The 24081-nt window shown below is 42.1% G+C and overlaps 1 protein-coding gene across 14 annotated transcripts in view; it reads left to right on the top strand.

Moving 5' to 3' along the window:
• MEGF11 (multiple EGF like domains 11) overlaps positions 1-24081 on the top strand; it is a 283386-nt gene that overhangs the window by 181906 nt on the left and 77399 nt on the right. For all 14 annotated transcript variants that reach the window (XM_063347292.1, XM_063347291.1, XM_063347294.1 and 11 more), the window contains 3 exons: positions 5109-5245; positions 10697-10909; positions 18974-19148. In XM_063347292.1, the coding sequence (XP_063203362.1) occupies positions 5109-5245; positions 10697-10909; positions 18974-19148 (525 nt within the window). The remainder of the gene's footprint in view (positions 1-5108; positions 5246-10696; positions 10910-18973; positions 19149-24081) is intronic.

Genomic DNA, 24081 nt, shown 5'->3' with positions numbered 1-24081 from the left:
TTGTTATGTGAGCGCAGCGCGTACGCTGACAGGCCACCAGTGTATGACTGGTAGCTACCATCACAGACTTAAACAAACAACGGCAAACCAAGCTGTGACTACTCATTACACCTCCATGTGGCAGAAGAGACAAAAGAATTGTCTCTGAATTAAAGTTCCTTGGAATATTCCCTGCACTCTTAGTCATTGCCCTCAAACGGGACAGAAAGCTCAAAGGTCAGCTCAACATTGACAAAAGCGCTGTTCTGTTCCCCCTTCAGGAGAGAGGGAGAAGCCGGAGGGAATTCAGTAGCTCAGGCAGTCATTAAAGCAGGGCTATACATAGGACACAGACAGCAGTTCGGTGTCCTGTCCTTACTCAGGCATAATTTCCATTGATTGCAATAGATTTGCTTGCATCAGGGGTTGCGCTGGAGAGAGCAAATTGCCCTAACCTTTAATCCTTTGTGTCAAGAAAGCAAGGCCAAACATTTTAGAAGTCCTCAACTTTATCAATAATGTAATAATTAACTCTCTTGGGGTTTGCCAAGTCTCACAGGCCTACGTACCATTTAGCTGTACTAGAATTCCTGGCATTTTTCCTGCATCTGACAATTAGTCTCTTGGCAATCTTGCTGGATTTTAATGCATACAAGTACTGTGACTTCTTATTTTAATACATGGAAAACCCTGAAGATCATCATACAACTATGGCTGGTGATGTGGACCTTATACCTGTTGAAACATTTAAGGGCTGAGAGAGATGTTTATGTTCCCTTAGATTAGTACAGCGAACGCTCCCTCCATTGGATGACACAGCTGCTCTCTGTTAGAAAGTACCAACCAGGAGATGCTGGTGGCTATCAGGCAGCAACATGGGAGAAGAACATCGCTGCCCGTAATTTTTAGTGGAAGCTGTGTATGGAAAATCTCTCTAATTGGAGAGCCAGAGTCTCTCTAACTTGACCAGTCATGGCAAAGGTGGTGATGTTATTCCATTTCAGATGACAAAGCAGGCAAAACTTTTCAGAAACTTAAGTAAGAATATGGCACCTTACCCTCAACTGACATTCAGTGGAGAAAAAGAGAAAGTTCTTTCCTAAAGAGCACTGGAGCTAAAGCATAAAGGAAGTGCTTCAAATATTTTTGAGGACCTGTCAGTCAGTCTGGCTCAACACCTAAAAAGTGATCAATAAAGTGATATTACTTTTAGGGTATTTTTTTTACCTCCCCATATCTTCTGCATGCCAGTATTTCTGAGGATCTGAGTTGCTGTACTCTTCCTTACCTGTATTTTATCAGGAGTTTTCTCTAGTTTTGCCAATTTGAAAAATCACTAAAGAGATATCAGACTATCAGAGTACAGCAGGAAGTTTTCAGAGGTCTTTTAGGATGCAGCGTAGACCCTAAAGAAGAGCCACAGCACTGGGGCTGCACAGCATCTGCAGTGGTGTATTCTGGCCCGCTTCTGCCCCGTCCCTTACAGCTTGGAGTGTCTTCTCTGCATTTTTAGTGGCCTAGAGAGACTTTCTTGGAAACTGTGTTGTTGGCTGCTCTGTCCCCAGAGAAACCCTGGAGTTAACAATTGATGTTTGAAACAAGCATAACTGAAAACTGAAGAGAGAGATCAAGTATTCCAGGGAAAGAAACTGAAATTATAAGTAAAAGCACTCAGCTTGTAAATGTTGAGATTTTAAGTATAAAGGGTCTCTCCAGGGTTTTAATGAAAAGCTGGTAATTCAGTACACAGAGAGAGAAAAAAATATTTTTTCATGCTATATTTTTAAGTCTTGGTGGTTGGAATGGTTTGTGAAGTGAGGCACGAGTGGGCTGTAAATGAGCAAGTGAGATGGGATTGCTAGACAGCATTCATTTTATTTCACACCATGGATAGTCTTTCTTTGACATCAGGAATTTTACTTGCTGATTTCAAGGCTTGAGACTGCACGTATGTATTGAATATACCATCATGTTGGAAGGAGAGAATTCTCCCTGGATTTATACAAGTGCGAATCCACTTGGATTTTATTGCCGCTGGATGAGCGGCAACTTTTATCCTTTCCTAGGGTAGGCTTATTAACAGCAGCTGGGCTCCCTTAGGGGCTTCATTGCCTGTGGGATCCGCAAGGGGCGGCAGTAAGTTGAATAGAAGGAAGTTCTAGGGTTCTTAGGTTCTTCCTTGGATCTGCCATCTTCAAAGCCTGGTTCTTTTATTACTTGCAATATTTCTTTCCTCCTGTTTCCTCCCACCCAGTGCAGACTCTCCCAGAAGCACAACAAGTTATACGAACTGGGTCCCTTGAGATTTTGCTGTCCCATGGGTTTTTCACCAAGGGGATGAAGGCTAACAGCATATGCTGTTGAACTAGTCAACACAATGTGGCTTCCAGCAGACTATGATGGGCTTTTTCCACTCTGTGTGTCTGTGGCCATGGGAGCTGGTGGGTGGCTGCTTTAGGGCCTCATTAACAATTTACAGGTTTAATTCTATACATCTTTCTCATTTGCAGTATTAAATTCTCCAAGCACTCTCAGGAAGTAGGGAGAGAAGTTAAATTCAGCATTTACAATGCTTCTCAGAGACACTTTTGAAGGACTAGATCTCCGTGCTCAGGAAAGCAGCATTCTTTCCTTACAGGACACAACATTTGCCATTGGCAACACACCCCGTTTGCTCCCAGATCCCATTCTCAAGGCTCTACATCGTGGTGCCACGTTAATACAACACATTCTGCTAATCACTTCTTTCTTATTGCCTCTGGGCTTTATGAAGCAACTATAATTTGTATTTTTGGCTATTTTTCTTTCTGGTGTGGATTTGAAACGTGGGGGTGTGTGAGAAAATGTAGCAGAAAAAAATCTTTTCTATGCTACAAAACGGTAATAATATAGCAAACAATGTCAAAGGCAGAATCTGATGAGATCAGGGCCTTAAAAAAGGTGCTGATGGGGTGAACTTTACTGATTAGATGTATAAGCAGCAGGAAGCGTTGGTCTGACATTTGATCCTCCAGAGAGGGATGTTTTGGATTCCCTTAGTAGATATTAATGCAAAAAGTATGCCTAAAGATTCGCTTGGCTCCAGGGGGATGCAGCACAGAGTATTGCTTTCTCATCATTTGTTGATAGAAATCCTGTTCCTTTTGAGACGTGAAGAGAGAAAGTATTTATTATCAAGATAAATGGATACTTAGATTTTCAGATATATAGTGCTGTGTATTACTCAAGTCCAGAGACACCAGTTTTTTAACACTGTAATCTGAAAGTTCTTGAACTGAGGCCAACCTGTCTGTTTTATAGCCAAGGAGCCACCTACCACTGGTTAGGAAAGGCTTGAAGTATCTGTTTTATGATTACACTGAAGAGCAGCCTCTCCACTTTGGGGCTGTTGATATTGCTAAACTTGCCAAACCCTTGAGCAAGAACCCCAAGGAGTGAAAGCAGCCATTGTGTTCCCGTTTTATGTTTTGTGTAAGTTGTGGCTATTATATGCCTTGGTCAAAACTCAGAGCCCCTGGGGCTTGGTTAGGAAAATAAGACTTCTGAGAGATTTAAAAAAAAATAAAAAATAACAGAGGGACAAACCCTCACCAGTTCTCTCCAAGTGCACTCTGCATGGCACTGGCAGCAGCACCACTTGCTGCAGTTGCCAAACGTTTTCCATTATAGGACCCCGTCTTCAGATCACAGCTCTGCCAGACTTGTTTTGGCTGAAGTTACTCAGCTGGATGCCAGCCTCACATTTTATGTTTGCTGACAGAAAAAAAACATTCATACAACTTCTAAGAAAGTCTAGGGGAATCCTTGTAAGGCCTTGATACTTGGCCTTATTTGATTGATTCCCCCAGTTGATACCTGGGGGAAAAGCACCTGAGTTTGGTGGGTAAATTCTCCAAAGACACACCTCATGGGAGGTGTTCTCTGCCTTGGGGCTGCGCAGCTGGAACAAGGCTTGCCCAGCAGTTGCTTTTCCTGATGAGCAGTACCAGGGCGCAGAAGCGGGAATGGCAGTCTGGCTTTGCACTTCCAAGGATGGTTAAGCAGGGAGGGAAAGGAGGAAAAAACTCAGAGATGGGGATTTGGGTCCAGATGAAGGAGAGAACTGAAAGGGAGCCTGCAACAAGGGCTTGGTGTAGACTGGAATAAAGAGGCAGGAGAGCAGAGGGCTGGGAGCATAAAATGGGGGAAGGAGGTAGCCACCAAGGTGTGGAGTTGAGGCAGGTCAGGGACTGAGATATGTCTCCAAGGTTGGATGAGAAGATGTTGGATGATGCATCTAGCCAGTGTTCAGAGGTTAGGCAGATATTCCACTGCAAAATCACTTCTTCTGGCCAAAAGACTGCTGCGCTGCTGATGTGGAGAGTCAAATTGTTTCTGCGTCGTCACTGGTGGCTTTGTGGAACTATCCCAGTCTGTTGTTTCCATCCTGCCTCCTCCATGGCTTAGACAAAGCACTGGCAGATGCCATCTGTGCTGCTTGGAAAGATGAGTGTGGGGCTGGATGAGAGTAGAAGGAACAAAGTGGGTAGGATCTGAAGAGTAGTAGAGAACTTCTCCAGCAGCTGGATTTGGTCGTCTTCGTGGTTGGATGAAATGGGGCTGTCTGAACAGGGGAGATCATCATAGACTATCACAACTAGCAGAACTTCATCTTCCCAGTGCAGTCTTTTCAACAGTCCCCCTCTTCCCAAATGTCCACTTTGTGACACTTACCCAGGGTATATCCAACAACTTTTCTGACTCTCTATTTCACAAACCCCCCCAGCAGCACACATGCAGCTTTGTAGCCTTCTCTGGTTGCCTTGAACCTCTCCTAAGCCTTCCTCCATCTATTGGGGGAGTAGTGAATATCCTGCCACCCCAGCTGCGATTTAGGGGGGAGATCCAAAGGAGAGAATTATCAGTGACTGTAGAGTGGCAAGAAAAATCCCTTCTGGAGATAGGGTAGACTGGAATTTAATCTGGTAACAGAATTTTGAGAATGTCTTTAGTCCATCTTAAACAGAAAAAATACTGCCGCTACACTTAGATCCAGTTTTAGCAAGGACAAGAAAAATCCAAGCTGCATATAGAAATTTATTGCATTATGAATATTGACTGAAATATTGCTCTTTCTGCAACCTTACCAGGGGCTGGTGTGTGCACAGCCATGTCCTCCTGGGACATTTGGAATTAACTGCAGCCAGGACTGTCCATGCCACAACGGAGGACACTGTGACCCCGTGACAGGAAAATGCGTCTGTACAGCTGGCTATATAGGAGACAGGTAAAAATCAAACCCCCAAAGTCTTTAGTTTTAGCCATGGATTGGCAATATTTATATCCTTTTTAGGACAATCTTACTCTCTGAAAAATGGTGTTATGTTTCTATTGCTCCAATTAGGTTCATCCTTCTGAAGCAGTTCAAGCATTATAAATGTGACAATGTTATTGCTTTTTATTGGCAATGCTCTCCATTTACAGGGTTTTTTTAATATAACTTTTAAAATTTAATGGATTAAATTTAATTTAGATATTTACAGTGATAAATTTAATAGAGAGCATTCCATGTTTACAAGATATGTAAATGAACTGTATTTATACAAATTAATATCCTCAAGAGTAAGCAATGCAGCAGTTTAATGTTTCCTTCTGCCCCTCGGTGCTGCTGCAGCACTGATCCATCTCAGACACCTACAAAAGGTGATAAATGCTCAACATTTATAAATGAGAGCCTTCACCCATAAATCGATCAGGGAAGATGATAATATTGTTTTCCAAAGGTGTCATGGATTCAGCAAAATGACTACACAGCGAAGTCAAGGTGGGATTGTGACACGTGCTGGCTGAGCCCTCCAGCTAATCCTGCCGGCGGGGCTAACGGTGGTGGGGAAGCTGCAGTTAAACAAGTGTTCAGATGCAGTTCTCGCTAGAGGTGACTGTGTCCAGAGAGCGTGAGCACAGCTCACTAGTGTATGCTACGCCCCTTCTCCTCTATCTTCCCTTTTTTTATTAGCTTTAAGAAGCTAGTATCACTATACTGACATATGCTACAATTATGCTTTTATGCAGCAAAGCTCATTGGAATTTCCCATTTCTTGCTTCATTTTACAATCAGCAAGTCTTTGTAGCACGCAAAGAGACCAACCTGCAACACTGTGCTGGGGTTCAGAAGGCCATGTTCTTTCCCATTAAATGTGGAAGTTCCTTGTTTCCATTTTATCAACAGCAGTAGTTGGAGGGGGCTCTGGAGATTATTTCAGGGTTTGCATGTGGCTGAATATGGTGAAAATACTAATTATTTCAAATTAATTTTGTGGAGAAGACATCAGTGTGTCTTTCTTCCCCATCCTCCGTCTGGAGACAGTGATTCCATCCATAGGGTGCCATATAATTACTGTTGCTAACCAAAGCTTTCTCTTTATCTCCTTTTGGAGACAATTTCACTAACGGAAGCAGCTGTGCAGCCTGGACATTTGTACTGATGACCACACTTCAATCGCAAGCCGTCCCCAGTCCTGGCCATGCTCGGGAAGGCTGACAGAGGCCCTCTGTCTCTAGGTCTCCTCATCTGGTCGTTGCAGACCTAGATGGGTTTCTGGCTGTAGGTGAATCAATGGCGTTAGAGCTGTTGGGAGCTCCCAGCCAGCAGCCTGCAGCCAACTTCCCCAGCCACGAGGGAGGACATGCAGCAGAAGAGCTGGCTCTGCTACGGGCACGTGGCACAGAAGAGAACAGTAATGGAGCTGCTGAACGGACACACTTACACACTCTGGCAGTAAGAGTAGAGAAAGGACCGTTGGGGATGAGGAAAGGAGTTGGCAGGTAGAAAGCAGAAGACCTAGTTCTGTGGGCTGTCAAAAGCAGGGGGTTTTGCTTAGAGAGGGGCTGGAGAAGGCGTCTCGGGGAGAGACTGGGCAGAGGAGACCCTACAGGGCAGACCTGACCGTGCACAAGAATTGTCCTTGAGCAGAGGGAGCGTGGGCTCTTCAGATCCGTACTTGGAGAAAAGTGAGAGAGATTTGCACCCCAGAGAGAGACGTTGCTTGGGAAGACAGAAGCAAGGAGGGAGAAAATAAGGCGTAATCAGTCGGAAGAGGCGGAAAAGATGCCAAGGGAAGGTCACATTGTGGACCTGCACCCAAGCAAAACCCTTAGGAAATGCTTACCTGCCCCCTCCTGGAGCAGGGAAGTAAGAGATGGACACTGAAGGGAGAGGCAGAAGAGCAGAAATGCAGGTGTGTGGAAGGATGAATGAGAATAGGAGAAAGTTAGGTAAATGGGCCCTTGGGAAAGATTTTCTAACAGCAGGAAAAAGCTGTATTAGCATAAAAATTCCAACCTTTCAAACATGTTCTCAGAAGGTTAGAACATGTTTATCTATCAGCCTTCAATCAACCTTCAATATGGGAAGAGAAACCTTAGGCCCATTAGATTCTCACTAGGGCCAGGCTGGCACATTGCCGGTACGGGTTTGTTCCGAACGGGCACGCGTACCCGTAGCTCGCCGTTAACTACACTTAGCTGATGGTAGATTGCCCATTGATTTCCGTGAGGGCAGGAGCAGGCACAAGGTCTTCAAAAAGTCGGAATTGCTTTCCTTAGTTATGTGTTCATACAGCGTGGACAATGGGACAGGTCAGTCAGCACCATTTTAGCTTAGAGTCTGTTTTACTTTCTGGGTCTCAGGCAACTGTTCGGTGTTACGGTGTAATTGCAAATATAGCAGAAGAGTGCTGCTGCACAACAAAATAGTGTTTTCTTTAAAATTTTACCAGGCAATGAAAAACTTTTCTTAATAATAACAGATATTGTGAATAACAACAATAAAAACGTAAACACTCTTTATCTACTATAATCTTTTTTTAATTGTCAATAAGTACTATATAATACCACTGTTCATCATCTTGTGCGGAAGATAATAACATATAGTTTGATAAATATTGGTGAGGATTAAATGGTCATAAAGGTCTATGTAAGTGTAATTGCCACACTTTATTCCCTACCTGTTTTCCAGGAAGTGGCACTGCACTAAATCGCGAGGAAATTGGCAAGCGCTGTTAATAACTCCAGGCAGCTTTGTACTCTGCGAAAATGACTGGAAGTGTCATGTAAATGTATGTTTTGCAAACTGGAAAGGAATAATAGCAGAGCACAGTCAGAAGCTGAGGATGGGGTGTCTGAGAGAGAATTCAGCGGCTGACAGGAAAAGTGACCATACTGGTTTAGCTTTGTTTTCCATATGGCCATTAAACCTAAAGATTGAATCTTACCAGAATAAATACCCCATTTGTTATAACAATATGAGCAGAGTTATTCTCCTGTTGTTGTGTTTACCTGTATCTTTTAACGACAGAATAGCAGTCTCCAATTTAGTGTACTTTGGATGGCTTTTAGTATTTGTCTGTGCTACATAAATGTGATCACTGTTTCAAAACAAGCAAACAGAAAAGCCTAAAAAACTTCACAGCATTATTCCATGAAAAAAATTTTATCTGGAAAAAATGTAGGTGCATGTACTAAGTTAATCTCTTAAGCGGGTTGTCTTATGTTTAATATTTTGTGAAATTGCTTCCATTAATTCTACAGGTGACAGCCATATTATCCTATCCCAACCCAAATAATTATAGTACATATTAAGTTCAGTGGATATTATAATACGAATCTCCCCAGATAGGCAGAAAGCAATGCAAATTAAACAAGAAACATAACTAGGGCTTAGCAGCTCATTTTGTAATTTAATTGAACAATGTATCTGGTTGTTAATGGTGCTATGGACACATTAGATTGATATGTTGCAAAGGAAGGATGTTTAAGTAGAAAGCTAATTCCTGCTGTGATTATTCTTATGTTCCAGAGGAGTCATTATTAGTATTCTTTGTATAAAATTCATTAGCGGTAGCTGCTTGATCTCCAAATAAATAAGTTGGTTAAATTGTTAGTAGAAAAAGGCTAATTATGTAAATGGATTAGGTCGTCAATATTTCATTTCCAGATGCTTTTCTCCCTGCTAGGTAATGCTTCATCTTCTATAAATATAGAATGATATAGTGCACTATTGACTAAGTATTCATCTCGTTGAGTACAGCGCTCTCCTGCTAACCAGTCGAGCTGGATACAGCAATGGAGACATAAGGCATCTTAATATGTTCTTCATTGCATTTCATTTGCTTGAAGTGTTTTGGTCCTAATGTTGCCCATTCTTTGCTGGTTATTTCCTTTGCAGCTGAATTACCCTGAGAGCAGCAGGGCCAGCAGCCAGCACTGCCGGGGCTTCTCTGGGCTCCTTCCCTTCCTGTTTGCCACGGGCTCCTCTCGCTTTGGGTCTCAGAGGAACTCCTGAACTTGGACTGTGGGGGTGCTTGCTGCAATTACATCCCTAGCTAGGCCTTTTGCTTTGTTCATTTATTTTTAGTAAAACATGATAAGCTGAAGCTGCAAAGGTAACGCTCTTCTTATACGCTGGCTGTGTTCATTGCAGTTTTGCCTGGCTTGCATCACACATTAATCTTTTATTACCGATCATTATATTAACTCTCACCTGCCAGCTGTGAAATGACCCGCAGAAAGACATTTAACAATTGCCTCTATCCACCGAGTTTACAGTACACACTTTAATCAATGCTCAGGATTAAATTAATGCTGATAGGCAATTTCCAATATCTGGCATCCATGCGATAAGGGAATTGGGCTTTTCTGGGCTTCTTTTTCTTTTTTTTTTTATTAACTGAAAAGGCCTATCTGTATTTCACGGTGGATCATGTAAACTGTAGTACTGACTCGTTGCAGAATTTTGAAACCACTGAGTTATGTCAAGCACGGAATCAGTTGCTTTCTTTAGGAACTTAGTTGAGCTTTTCAGAGTAGGAAATATTATAAACACGTAAACTGGTTGTGTAGGACAATGAAACAGACTTTTTTGGCAGATTTCGTAATGTATCCAGTAGGGAAATATTTTAAACAGTGCACGGAAGGTGCAATTTAAAACAGTCTGTGTAGAGTGTTTGCAGGTTCCATTTTTATGTGTATCAAATATTAAAAATGTTGGCAATTTTGTAGAAGATACTACACTAAGGAGCGTGAAAGTGATTTGTCTTGAGATTTTATACCACTCAGCATCCCAGGAGTAAGAAACGAAAAGCAAATTCGAGCTTTAGTTACTCAGAACCCACACAAAAGACAAGGGAGTATATTTTCTCCTAGTTGGTAGAAAGCTGGTGCAATGACAGCATAGGGGGGAAAGCAAAACTGTACGTTGCTGGAGAACACTTTACTCAATATTGCTTAATAGACCACATTCCCTTTCAATCCTCATTATCGCTAAGAGGAACGTATGCTTTTAAAGAAGGTGCACAATCCTTTTGTAATAAAGAGAAAGCAAACAGGTGAGGTTTTTTTTATAAATTATCTTATTCTATATCAATTTCTTATGGTTGATGAATACAATTGTCAAAAGTCCAGGAAACAAGAATGCACTTTGTTGACCAAGATAATATTAACTAATGCAAATTTTGCAGGATATAATTGGACAGAGATTAACGCACTTTCACTTCACAGCAATTTACATGCCCAAGATATCGCATCACTCCAATGATATCATCAGTTCACAGTATATTACTTAAATAAATGAGCAATGATTTTGTACTTAATTCATTAACAAAAACATTCCCATATGAAAGTCATAAGCAGACTAGACGGCAGCGTTTGATTGGATCCTGTCTCACATATTTCATTGCAGGTGTCAGGAAGAGTGTCCCATTGGGACATACGGCTTTCAGTGCACACAGAGATGTGACTGCCAAAATGGTGCAAAGTGTTACCATGTAAATGGAGCCTGTATGTGTGACCCTGGATTTAAAGGGATTCATTGCCAAGAAAGAATGTGTCCAGAAGGTTTCTATGGCCTCAAATGCAACAAGAGATGTCCTTGCAACGTTACCAATACTCTCAGGTATGTGCGTCGTATTATGTACTAGTGCAGGGACTGGGCAAATAAAAGCTTTGGGAAAAAATTCAATTAACCACACCCACTCCCTTTTTCTCGGTGGTTTTAATTAAGATCACAGTCGGTTCCTCTGTATTGCAACCTTTGATTTAAATGAACTCAGGTTTGGAACCGTAAGCCCCAGTCCAGTCAGCTACTAAGCGTATATCTGTTAACTATTTAAACAGTTCTGCTAAAATCTGAAACGATCTGACATATGGCCTTGTCCTGTAACTGCAGTCTTCTAGGCACAAGAACTGTCACATGATGCCCATATATATGTATAATAACCCACTGAAGTTTAAATAATATTGTTATCTTTACTCAAGTCCATCATTTTGGCTCTTTTTATGACATGGGTTTTCTTGTTAGATCTATAGACAGCAAGGGGACTTTCAAAATGAAACCTAATTTGCTTCAGTTTATGTCTCGTGGCAAATTACCTTGTTGAAAACACTTGAGGCATATTTATAAATAGACCAAAATCAATATCCCCAAGTCAGTCTATGGAACTGTAACAAAGTCGACATTGTCAAAATAGACATCTCTTCTCTTCTTGTGTGTGCCTGTTTTTGCTCTTCATTCAGTATGTGTATGCGTGAAATATTCGGGAAAATAAATATCAAGGAAGTATACCTAAAATGGAATACGCCTCATGTAAAAGGTCAGGTTTCGATGTTTTATTCCCTTTTGCTTTTTTTAGGATCTGGTTCTTCAGTTTCTCATTACTAAGAGCTAGAGCCACAAACAGACTTACACTTAACATGAGATAGGTTGAATTTACTTGCCCATTGCAAGCGTGAATTGAGTTTTCTGAGCTCTGAAAAAAAGAATTTAAGACTTCCCTATTATGCTATTTCTTACCTTTTGTAACTCCTTGCCTTGTTTACTGACTGCTGGAGTTGCTGTTTGGTGATTCCTCACTCCCTCGCGTGCAGGAGAGGCAGCCTGGGCAGCAAACCCACGCTGGCCTGAGCTATTCTGGTGGACTGGAGGGCCCACATTTTCTTACCGTGCCTGCAAGATGCTGAGCCCCTCAGCTCCCATTTGATTTCCGCCTTTTTCTGTCCATTACTGTTAAGCATTCATAGCCAATTCTGGATTGTGGGGGCTTCAGAGGGAGGTGGGGATAATTGATGCCCAAGCAAATATGCCCTTGATACGGACATTCTTCAATTTTAAACCAGACAGGTAGGGACCTGACTGTCTTGCTGATGATGACAAACCTAACTTGCAATCCTGCAGCCTGCTAAAATATAAACACTCTCCTCAATTATGTATGCAAGCAATACCACCTAATTTGTGTGCGTGCACACACACACACTCACACACACACAAACACTTCAGGCAAATCTGTTTGTGCGCTTGAGATAGACACTATTTGTCTTGGTCTTGGAAATAAACAGGTGATCTTTCTTGTGCATTCAAGTTCAACTGTGAGTGGCGAGGCTTTGCTTTACTGAAAGTCAGAGCTCACAATGGATTATTTAGACGCCTTGTAATTCTGATGCTACAAGTCCTCTACAGAAAGACAGCTCTAGCTCTGCTGGGCTTGACAGCAAGGATCCAAAGTCTTTGACACCTCAAAGGTAGCTCCGTACAATAGGCTTCTCTCACTTCTGATTATTTTGTGTATCATGAAATCATTGCAAAAAGTAACATCCCTAAGGCATGAGCTGAGCATTGTACACAAAAGGTTAATGTTGTGTTGTACTGAGGATAGGGGATGTCTCAAGAATTACTGCAGAGTGAGCTAAGGTATAAATTCCCGCATGTCACACTACTCTGCAGTACCTGCCAGCGCGCACGACTTCAACCTGTGGTAACTACGAGGTAAACTGCTCCTCAGTGAAAGCTGTTCTTCATGTGTACCGGAGGGTGAGAATATGCTCTTGGACAGTAGCTGACACAGTGTGTCTTCACCCCCAGCCTAGCCTGCAGAAACCTGCTTGTGTCCCCCTTTTCCCATCATGGTATAAATAGAGTGGAAGGACTGTGGGCCACGGGCAAAGCTCAGCTTGGCTGCTGTTTCTCAGCTAAAAGTGTTCAATTCATTAAGAGGCTTTTAGGTGGGGGAAGATTGTGGGTTTGAAGCTGCAAGAAGAGTTCATCCTGGGTTACACAAAGAACTACCTGGGAGGCTGTCTGGAGGGTCTGCCAGAAGATCATTCCTGAAAGAACAGAGTAGCACCATCCAGCTGTGAAGAACGATGAGGTCTCAAGTTGGAGAGAGCTCAGAAAGGTGGAGGATCGAATCCTCGTACAGCTCTTTTCTGGGCATGTGGTGGTTCTTACACACCGTGTACCTGACCCGTGCCTGGTTGCTCTCTGACAGATATATTTTATGCCTTCCCGCCCATCGCTGCTCCGTCAGCTTCACTTGCAGCATCTTCTGCTAAGATGGTATCTCTGTTTCCTTAATAAATGAGTCTAGTCTCTCCATTGATAGCATCTCCCTTTTTTCTACATCTTATCACTGCTGTTATGGAACAAAGAGATATCAGCAAGCTGTAGATCTGCAAATGTTCTTTCATTCATCCACAGTATTTCAGCTTCCCAGTTTTCAATGAGCTCCTCAGAGTGCTGTCAATTTCTGAGCCAAGGAGTGTCAGAGTTGATGGAAAACGACCTTCTCCAAAGGCACTCCATGTCTGAATAAACCTTTTTACTGATTGTTTAACCAGTCCCATGCAGCATACTTCTCTTCCCCCCACACCTCCCCCCATTCCTCCCCTGAATTTTTATCATTACTGGAACTGTGGTCTTCCAAAGTGATTCATTTACTGACAGCCGTCTATTTTCCCTAGAAGCAGTTTAAACTGTTGGCTACTTGTTGCGATACTTAAGTGTGTAGAATAATTACATAAACACTTGAAAGAAGGTGAGGGCAGCTCGCTTATTGCTGTCAGTGCTTTTGACTCGTTTGATCTGGTTATTGGAGAACTGGCTGGAATGGAAAGTTCTGGGGGCCTTGAGGAGCAGGTTGGGGGAGAACATTAATAAATACACAATCAGCTTTTCTATTTTCATAGATCTGTCTATTTTAATGTCTGAAGAGACCAGTGTGATCATCTAGTCTAACCTCCTGCATAGTAACGGCTGAAGAACATCATCCAATAATTTCTGCATCAAAGCACGCTGAAAGGCACTTTGTACAGGACTTTTGAACAACCTCAGAATTAGGTATTGAGAATGTGCTGGGGACTTGGACTGTTCTTCTACAGGGAAGGATACACCAGTAAAAAATTCCCCCATGCAAAAAGCCCATGGTGAGACAGTCTACAATAGTCGGAAAGGCATAATCCTGGATTGCTCTTCTGAAAAGCAGAGAGGGAAATGAATAGCTGGAATAGTCTCAGCAACCCACCTTTCGTGGGCACTGCTGTGGAGTCGGTGTGTGGAGCCATAGGCCTACGGTGATGTCTTTCCCAGGTCAGAGAAGGGAAGGAAGACACAGAGACCTCTTAAGCCTTCACACTTCCCTACAGTAATGGAGTCTAACAAAATGGGTGGATCTCCAGAGACTCTAATTATTGCCTCGATGCTGAAAAGTTTGGAAAGACTGGACCCCACGGACCTTCCATGAAGTTTTGCCTTGACCTAAATGAATAGTGCGCTTGAGTGAGGCTGGCTTGAAGATGTGCTGGACTGAAGTAGTGGCCCTACAGTCTCATCGGGGCTGTTTCTTTGAAAGCAAGAAGGCATTTTAGTAAGGGAGACTGAATGTGGTATCAACAACAAAAGACAGAAAATACTGTTAAAAAGGGATTAGGGCTGTTGTTAATTAAGATGAGATGACTGATGATAGTGTATAAACAGAAAGTCAGGAAACTCACTGGGAAGAAGTTGTGTTGGCTGGAAGATGTGTGGAGAACAAATTCAGAATTTGGAACAGACTGTGCTGTCTAAAGCATTTCTTTTTCCAATTTGCCTTGAGAAAGTTAAATTACCTGGTTTCCTCAGATTTCCTCAAAATTGGATGCTTAAAAAATTTAAAGGTCAAAAATGACTTTCTGTTTTTCAGTTCAGACAGTAAATTTTTAAAAAAGAAATCTTTTATTGCTGTAAATGTGGCTGAAAAGTGAGGGAGAGGATGGTAGCTTCCAAACTGCAGCAAGAGCCATGGAACAGTTTCCTTCTCATGCCATGTTGCGCGCGGTGGATGGCTTCCAATTTCCACCTCTACTTGGCCTAGGGCCAGAGAAACGCTTGGCTGCTCACATTCACTCGAGGTTTTCCACACGATTCCTTCCCATTATGCAAGAGATTCAAAGAAATAAAAGTTGTTAAGATTCAATGCAAAATACTGATGTATTACACTGCCAAACTCTTTCAAGAGTATAAGGTTCCCTTCCTGCTCACGGAGAGTGGTTGGGAAGAAGACGTTAGGTTTGCCTTCTGGGATCCTTTCAGAGGCCTCACATTGTCTTACGCATCCATTCAGTGATCCTTCTCCAGAGGAATTATTTGTGTTTCTTAATTTCAGTTTGTTGGTGGCATGGAGATGTGCCTTACACACGCTGCACCCCATGCTGGCAAAATGTTACATGGACTCATGACCTTGAAAGGCGCATTCAGAACAGGAAGGGAGGAATTACATGAGAAATTCACATTACTAACTGTGTATCCTGTTCTTTGCCTTAACAAATTTGCCATTAAGTGCCCCACGCTTTCCAACTTCAGTGCGGCTAGCATTTCGTTCACTGGATAGCCTGGCTGTATAGGTGGCTGGCGGGCTGAGCGATGAGTGTCCTGGCTCTAGTTATATCTCTAGGTACATAGTTTAAATTACAGAATACGAATATAATAAGAGAAGCATTCTTAACTCACACATGCATATACTATTTCTACATCATGGGCTGCAATATGTTTAGTATGTAACTCTGATGACTTTAATTACTGGAATAACTCATACATACCAGCATAAAAAAAAAACAATACTAAAAACTCAGTACTATGTAGTGATATCAGCTGGAGATCTTTAAAGGGATTCCAAAGGAGGAAAGGCATCATTTTACAGATGGGAAAGATGAAGGCAGAAAGAGTAAGTTACATGGCCAAGATTCACTGGCAAGATTGGGAAGAGAACAGCTGTCTGCTGAATTTTGGTTAAGCATCTAAATCACAGCCATCTTCAAGTTAACACTGCATCAGGGCACCCTAATTGTCAAACAAGTGTTTGTGATTCAGGGCATTGTATTCTTTGTATCTGCGACATCTCCTTTGTCCCCTGGTGCCTGCAACCACATTTCAGACCCAGCTGTGGATCTTTGAGGTCCTTTTGCTCGTTACACTACCATAACACTACGGTGTGTGCTAATGTTTGGCTTGCCGAGAGCTCTGGAAAGATTTATTCTGCTGCTGTCAAGGAGAAGTTTCCCTTCCCCTGCTGTCCGGTCTGTTCACCCGCTGTTGCTACCCAGAACTATTGTTATGGGTGCCATAGCTCTGGAATTTAACGTGGAGGATTCTTCCTAATCCTACAATGCCAGCACTCTGTAAGACAGCAAAAGATAAGGATTTCAAAGCACTGAAGGACTACAAGTGCTTGGCTTAGGAGAAGAGCAAAACTCTCACATGCTTAGGCTGATAATAAAATTGCGCTTGGTTCAGCAGGATGATTCTGTGGATGCAGGGACCCAAACATCTGCATTGGACTTTTCCTAGCTCGTGGTCTCATAAAAGAGTGGAAAAAGGCTTTAGGGGGGCAGAATATGGTCTCAACCTTCTACTGGGCATTGTTTTGGAGTCCGAGCCCCTTGCCTCCATCAGACTCTTCTGCAAAGCCTGTTTGGTTCTTGCTTCTTATTTTAGTGCACATTAGGATGATTTTTAGTCCTTAATACGTAGCTTGCATGCCATGCAAAAAAGCTGTCCGTTTTGTTGAAGGAGCCAACCTTGAAGCAGAAATTCTTACTGAGTATAGTATTTTCAATTGAATTGTCATAGACTGATTCAAACAGCCGTGATCGTATATTATGTTTGAAAGATTGAATTTAGCCAACAGATGCAGTTCTCACGGAACCGTATGATACATGCAGTAGTAGCGAAAACAGAGAAACAAGAAATCCACTTTAAAATATTTCTTTAACTTTCTGCGCCTATTAGGTAATGATTAATAGACACAGAGGGGAAAAAACCCGAGCTTTTATTATTTTCATCTGAATGTTAAGAGGTGCTTTGTGAACAACCGTAATTTCAGGGACCACTTTGTCAGAAGAATTTCATGGATGGTAGTTTGTTAAGCTGATGAATTGTTTTAATTAGTCAGTAAAACACTATTTATGATGAAACATATGACACTCACAAACTTTGATCATTCTGAGTCACAACAGTATGTGACTAACCTCTCCTACCAGTAATTGCCAGAAACTTACTTGGAAATTACGTTTTATGAGGTTACCTTGAAAATTAACATATACGGTATTAATTTTATAGGTCCAAAGAAACCTGTTCAGTCATGTCTGAATATTAAACTATAACAATAAATAATCGTAAAGGAAAATAGTTTCTATGAGGCAAAAAAGCAGGAGGCAAGTCCACAGAAAGGTGCCACCTTGCAGATCTCTGTTCTTTGCTGTTCTGAGAATAATAGACAAAATCTGATGTGTAGCAATATTATTTCTCATCTTTCTCACCGAGGGCTAGTCAGTGCCATCATGGCCCAATCCTGTGGTGCGGAGGCCCCCAGAGCAGACTGAGCTCTCCAGTGAAGCCTTACACTCCCGGCTGGCCTCAGACGACATGGGGTCTGGTTCCAAAGATCAGATTCCCTCTCCATCCCCTGCTCTCTGTTTTGACCACCTCATCTCCCCAGACTAGACATCCCCCTGCGCTCCCCCTTCCCATCCCCCAGAAACCTCCGTCTCTTCAAACCAGGACTCAACACATCTCCAGCCTTCCCCTGGACAGTGTGGCCGTCCTGCTGTGGGAAGCCAGTGCCCCAAGGAAACCAGGGAGATGCTTTTTCTGTTCGTAGAAGAGAAAATAGTGAATAAACTGTTTCACAGCAGGAGGAACAGGGTGGGATGGGGGTAAATCTTCCACCTGCCAGATATGGAAGGACTAGGCATTATCTGGTCTGTTGGGCTTGATTCTCCTTTCTGCTTTTCTCTCTGTGCGGTCTCACGACAGCGTGGAATTGTCTGAGCAGAAATGAAAGCCAGAGGATTAATGTTGGGCAGCAATGCTCATTATTCAGCATAAAGGAACTTGACTCATTTCCCTGCACGGCTGAGATTTAGTCCCAGGGCACCTGTTGACTCCTGCCTCAAATAAATCCCAAGGCTTCAGGTAGTGATCGATTCTGTTCACTGTGGCTGAATATTCCCTGCAGAACTCTTTTTTCCAAGGAGATTTTTCCCTTCCAAAGCACTTTACTTTCTACCTCTCCCTCCTGAAAAAGTTCTGCTGAGGTGGCACTCTCTTTTAAAACACAAACTGGAACGGAATAGAATAGAATAGAATAGAATAGAATAGAATAGAATAGAATAGAATAGAATAGAATAGAATAGAATAGAATAGAATAGAATAGAATAGAATAGAATAGAATAGAAACTTGTGCCACAGAACTCAGATTTATCTTCACAACTCTCTTGATTGCATTCCTCTATGCGTTGGAATTTCTCCTAACCCTGAACATCTTTAATGACTGTATTACAGCCAAACAGTATGGCACATGTATGTCATACAATAAGGATGGCTTAATCCTGATGTGGTTAGTGTTGGTAACCCAAGTCACGTTGATTTGAGAATGGAAAAGCATAAGCTTCAAAGGTGTAAAATTACCAGTGCTGTGGCGGTTCCCAGATGTTTGGAAGTGGCATGCCAACTTGGTATTTAGCACCATATTCCCTATTGATTTCCTGATTTATATGGCTGCTTATGTTCACCATTCTTAACAGATTTCAGGTTTGTTATGTTCTTAGTGTGACTCTTGCTGGCATTGCATTTAAAATGTTCTACTGCTGTTTATGGACTGGTTTCTTCTTTCATGTCCACATGTCATTAATGTCTGTCTGTCTTCATTAGTTGCCACCCATTGTCTGGAGAATGCAGCTGCAAAGCTGGCTGGGCTGGACTCTACTGCAATGAAACCTGTCCCCCTGGGTACTACGGCGAAGGCTGCCAGCTCACCTGCCCTTGCCAGAACGGCGCAGATTGTGACAGCATCACAGGGAAGTGTATGTGTGCACCGGGATATATGGTGAGTGAGAGCTGTGAATAATGGGGCATTTCGTAAGGTACCTGCAAAAAACTAAAATGGATTTTAATCTGTTTTCAAATAATATTTGCATAAAAGTGGCCAAATACAGGTAATTTTTCCCAATTCTATTATAAGTCCACCTAATTCTCCTTTGAGCAGCGTCAGGTTACTACTTCTGGTTATTTACTTAACTTCAGTATTGTGAGTCTATTACTTTTGTAAGGATAAAGACATGGTTTCCCATCGTATATTCTAAATCAAGACATAACAAAAAAGATGTCAGATTATTGTCTGCCTAGAAGAGCAGAAAAAAAATTCTCATGGCCTTTCAGTATGTTCCTTGTCAGTCACACTGTGATTTTAATAGATGAAGATCTTTTAAAATGTTACAAATGATAGAGCAATTTATGTCTTTTCTGAGCATATATGGCAGGTGTCTTTTACCTGAGCATCAGAAAGAGTTTCAGACATTCTGAGGTAAACAAGCATTACATTTTATAGGTGAGATATAAAATGGCTGAAGAAATCAGCCAAGATAAAACAACAAAAATTCAGAATTAATGATTGCCAGGTCGCAGCAGGAAGTATTAGGATGTGGATCCAGGTGTCCAGCCCCTGCTACAACTGGGCATAATGGAACTCTCGCTAGTAAGTTCCCTGGTCATCCATGTATGAAGTACCTCTTTACTTCAGCAGCACACCATGGAAAAGATCTGCAGGCTATGTTTAAGAAACATACAGAAACAAAAATTACTTTCAAGAGCAAATTCCACCACAACTTCGTTAGCAGTTGTCTTTCTGTAATTTCTGTCCTTAAATTTACATGATCCATCCCCACAGGCCTATATATATATATATATACACATATAAATATATATATATAGGGAACGAGATGTGATCTTTGACCAAGTTATAGTTCTTTTGATTTGCATTTATGAAGCATGGTGGGCATCATACCAGGTAGCTTTATAAACAGTGGTGGGGGAATGGTGTGTTGGATCCGGACAGCAGAGCAGTCACGTCCTACCATCAGCGCCCACCGCGGTGCTTTGGGTGTTCTTGGAAAAACATTGCAGTATTCTGCAGGGTCACGCGCTGCTGTCATCTACAGGGGAAGGCTGCACAGCTGTGTGGCAAGATCACCTAGCGTGGGAGTCCTGTATGAGATTAGGGGGATGCTAACGACTTTTTAGCCTCCCCTCCTTTTAAATTCACACCTGAGCTTGTGATCACCAGCTGTCACCTGTGGAACTGTGGAGTTATGGCGTAAAGGCAGTTTTGTTCTCTGCTTCGTGTCAACAGCTGAACCTGAAAGTTGGAGCTTCCTTCTAATTTCCAGGGGTTCTCGCAATGCCAGATATAAACAGATTTATTGAGGCATGAGAGGTAGGACTGTCAAAAGCATCTGTGCGAGAGAGTTTTATTTAGAGACGTAAAAAAAAGAAAAGGGCTTTGAGTTTTGATTCCCCACTCACACTAACAGAAAACAAGAATTTCTTTTCTCTATACAGTGATGATACACAAGTATTAAGTAGAGGAAAGAATGAAGTAGGCACCGTGTTAGTGATAAATGCAAAATAAAAAGATACCAAGATCCTCTTTCTTATCGAGAATGCTGTTGAAGTTTGCAGCACAAAAATATTTTGGGACTCTTTACTGTACACATTTTCAAAAAAGCAGAGTTTGTCCAATATATATTGCTCCAAGACAGTATTATTGCAGGCGTGAAGGCTGGGAAGTTCCTATTGCATAGCTTCAAAATAATATTTAATCTCATAATAAAGAGCTTTCTTGCATTGACATTTAAACAGCTTGGTTATTGAGGATAGCTGTGTAATCACTGAAGCATATTTAGGCATTAGTATCGTTGCTTTCTCATAATATACTATAATCTCTGGCAATTAGTCCATGAGGGGAAATAAAGCCCTGAAATTGCTAATTTATTGCCTCTGAAGCATATTTGTCATTCGTATGCATGCCAGATGACTTGACTTGCAATGGTTCTTTCAAATGCTAGAGAACATAGGCTGTAAAGAAAACTTGACAGGAGCCTTTGCTTCCTCCCCCGCCCGGCGGAGTCCTGCTGAGCTGTTCCTGCCGCTCGCTCCGTCCTCTGGGCAGGGGGACCGTGGCCGCGCTGCTCCCCACTGCAGCCTGCAGCTCACGGGGCTGTGGGGATGCTGTGGGGCCAGAACCCTCTGAAGGCTTGAAGTGGCTTATCTCAGTGACACACTCAAGACCAGACTTGGCCTTCAGACGTGCATGCCTGCCTCTTGCCGAGGCAGTGGGGAGCTTTGCCTGCGGGTAGAATTTTGCCCTTGAATTCAGCTAGCCTGCAAGCGAGTGGCACGGCTGTTCGTGAATGCAGGATGTCTCCTCTGGCAGCACTGACAATAGCGATGCTAATACAGAACTGGGCAGAGCTAATTATTCAGAAAAGCCATAAATGAATCCCTCTTTGCTTTTTTTCTAGCATAAGGCTTGGCTGATGCAGCCACAGGGTCAGGAATTTTGCCATATGATTCGAAAGAATGAAAGTGGGATCAACATCTTGTATTTTCCAGAAACGTTTGATCTACGCACGATCTTATATGGCAGAGCAGGCTGAAGGGTTTCAAAATAAGGGGGAAGAGAATATGATGGGACTTGGGATATAACTGCAAAATCTAACTGCAAAAGCAGAGAGGTTGGACCCATAGGACTTTTGGGTTACTGGATGCCTAGAAAATATAGTGACCAAGAAACGACAGTGTTTGCCTGACAAAGCACTCCTCCAGCTCACTCCTTTGCACAGATGGCTTGTTTTTTAACCGTGCCCTGCCTCGGCTGTGTCAGGGCAGCTGGGCAGGCTTTCAGAATGAATCATCTGCGGTTGCAGCCAAAACAGGGACATTTTGTTGGGATGCAGAACAAGCCATTAAAAATACAAAGCATCTGGTCACCTTTATTAAATGTATTAAGTGGAAAGGCAGCCATCCCATAGGTTGATGTGTACGTGAGCAGAGCACTTAATTTTTGGAAGTTAAGCAGATTTGAGTTTTAAAATAAAAATTTACATTGTAGCTCAGAAAATAATACATTATTTATCAGCTGTGACATTTCCAAAAATTCAAATGCCAAAGCTAAATATTGGTGAGCTTGCAGTTTTGGATAGAATTTCAAAACATTTTATGTCTTCTTTTTTCGACGAATATTTTGGGTGAGACTCAACAACCAGATTTGCACATACCTAGCTCTAAAGTGTTGTAAAGATGTTATTGGGTAGTGGTACAAGTTATTTGAATGAGGTTCTGATATGACTGTGCTCACACTAGAGGATTGCACTGTTTTAACTGTATGGGTGTCTAAACCACAGCGCAGACACTGTGTGTAGATTTGATGGAAGAGGTAGCTGAGAAATCTGGGTGATCCACAATCATACCCAAAACGGCCCAGTTCTTGGAGACAGCATACAGAACAATAAAAGAAAAATAATAGGAGCAGAGGAGAGACCATAGAATCTTCTTCCCCAGAATCACAGAGCATATCTAGAGCTACTCTTTATATATGCTCCAGCGGTAGAGTCCCCACTGCAGGCCCATTGGAAACCCTGTGCTTATGCATCTCACTTGTGAAGGGAGGATAAAGGGTTGTAGCCACTTAATTAAGATGATTGCAGGGAATCATTATGATAACCATACAAATAGGGCACTTCCCCGAAACTGTTATTTTTAACATATTTGAGGATTGCCTCTCGGTACTCATGTGATGAATTGCCAGCGATGCTTTTCTGAAGAATGGTTTTGGAAAGCCATTCTGCTGCCATCTCATTTGTGGCAAGAAGGAATCTGATAAACACACAGGGAGTACACAAAGATTAGCCTTCAAAAAGTAAGCAGGGAGATTCTTGACTGGGGGAAACTGGATCCTTACTCCCACATGCAAGTAGTTGCTTCTTGCAATAAATTACTTGGATGCAATTATGGGGGCGGTGAGAGGGGTTATACTAACTCGTACCTCCCCCTCCTTCCAAATTCTGCTTTAGGATGCTCTCTTATAAGCCCACGGAAGTCAGCTGTGCAGTAGGGATATAAAAGAAATCAGGATTTGTCCTGTCCTCTCTTCTTTTGTTTTTGGTTCATTGAATTTTATTCCTGTAATTCAATAAATGTGGTGAAGAAGGCCAGAGGATATGAATTAAATATGACAGGAGACCACAGGAATCCTGACCTTCTGTCTCACAAGGAAATCTTGAAACCAACCCCCTGCACATACCTATCAGCATTCCAGCTACTGAAATCATTATAAATGCTATTGAAATACAACTAAATTCACCTTCTCCATTGCACAGCTAATTGCAACTTTCTTGGAAACAGTAGCCATCTAGAGACCTCATCCTGTGATATGCCTTTCTTTCTTTATGGATGCTTTGTTTTCTTCCTTTGAAAAATGGATTTAACTTCAAATGCTTTCATTCTGCCTATTGTGGCAAGGAGATATGTAGTTAAAACATTTCTCAGCCCAAGACACTCTGAGAAAACTTTAACACTTATCTATGGAATGTGCGGTCAGCTTTTACTTCGACGGGCACTTAGGTCTATATTTCACATCTGGATGACAGAACTTATATTACTTTAAAGAGTTCATCTATTTATGCTGCAATTTTTTGAAGACCTGTCTGCTTTTATTGAACCCTGCGTGCTGGCAAGCAAAGCTAGCACTTCATCACCAAAATGAAAGGATTCATTTTGACATTTTTCTATTCTTTGACTATATTGGTAGATCCCATATAAGCCAATCACAGTAGAGGAAAGTATGGAAACTGTAGAAGTGATGACCTCTTACCAAGAAGGTTTTTCAGCTTCTGGAATGTCACTTGCATTCCCTAAGGCTTTCCAAGATATATCCCAGTACTGTGCATCTAGAGCCATTTACACCTTCTGTTGATGTTGCA

The sequence above is a fragment of the Chroicocephalus ridibundus genome, chromosome 9, assembly GCF_963924245.1.
Source record: "Chroicocephalus ridibundus chromosome 9, bChrRid1.1, whole genome shotgun sequence".
Taxonomy (NCBI): domain Eukaryota; kingdom Metazoa; phylum Chordata; class Aves; order Charadriiformes; family Laridae; genus Chroicocephalus; species Chroicocephalus ridibundus.
Note: the sequence above shows the minus strand (reverse complement) of the source record. Positions and strands in the feature narration are given on the sequence as shown.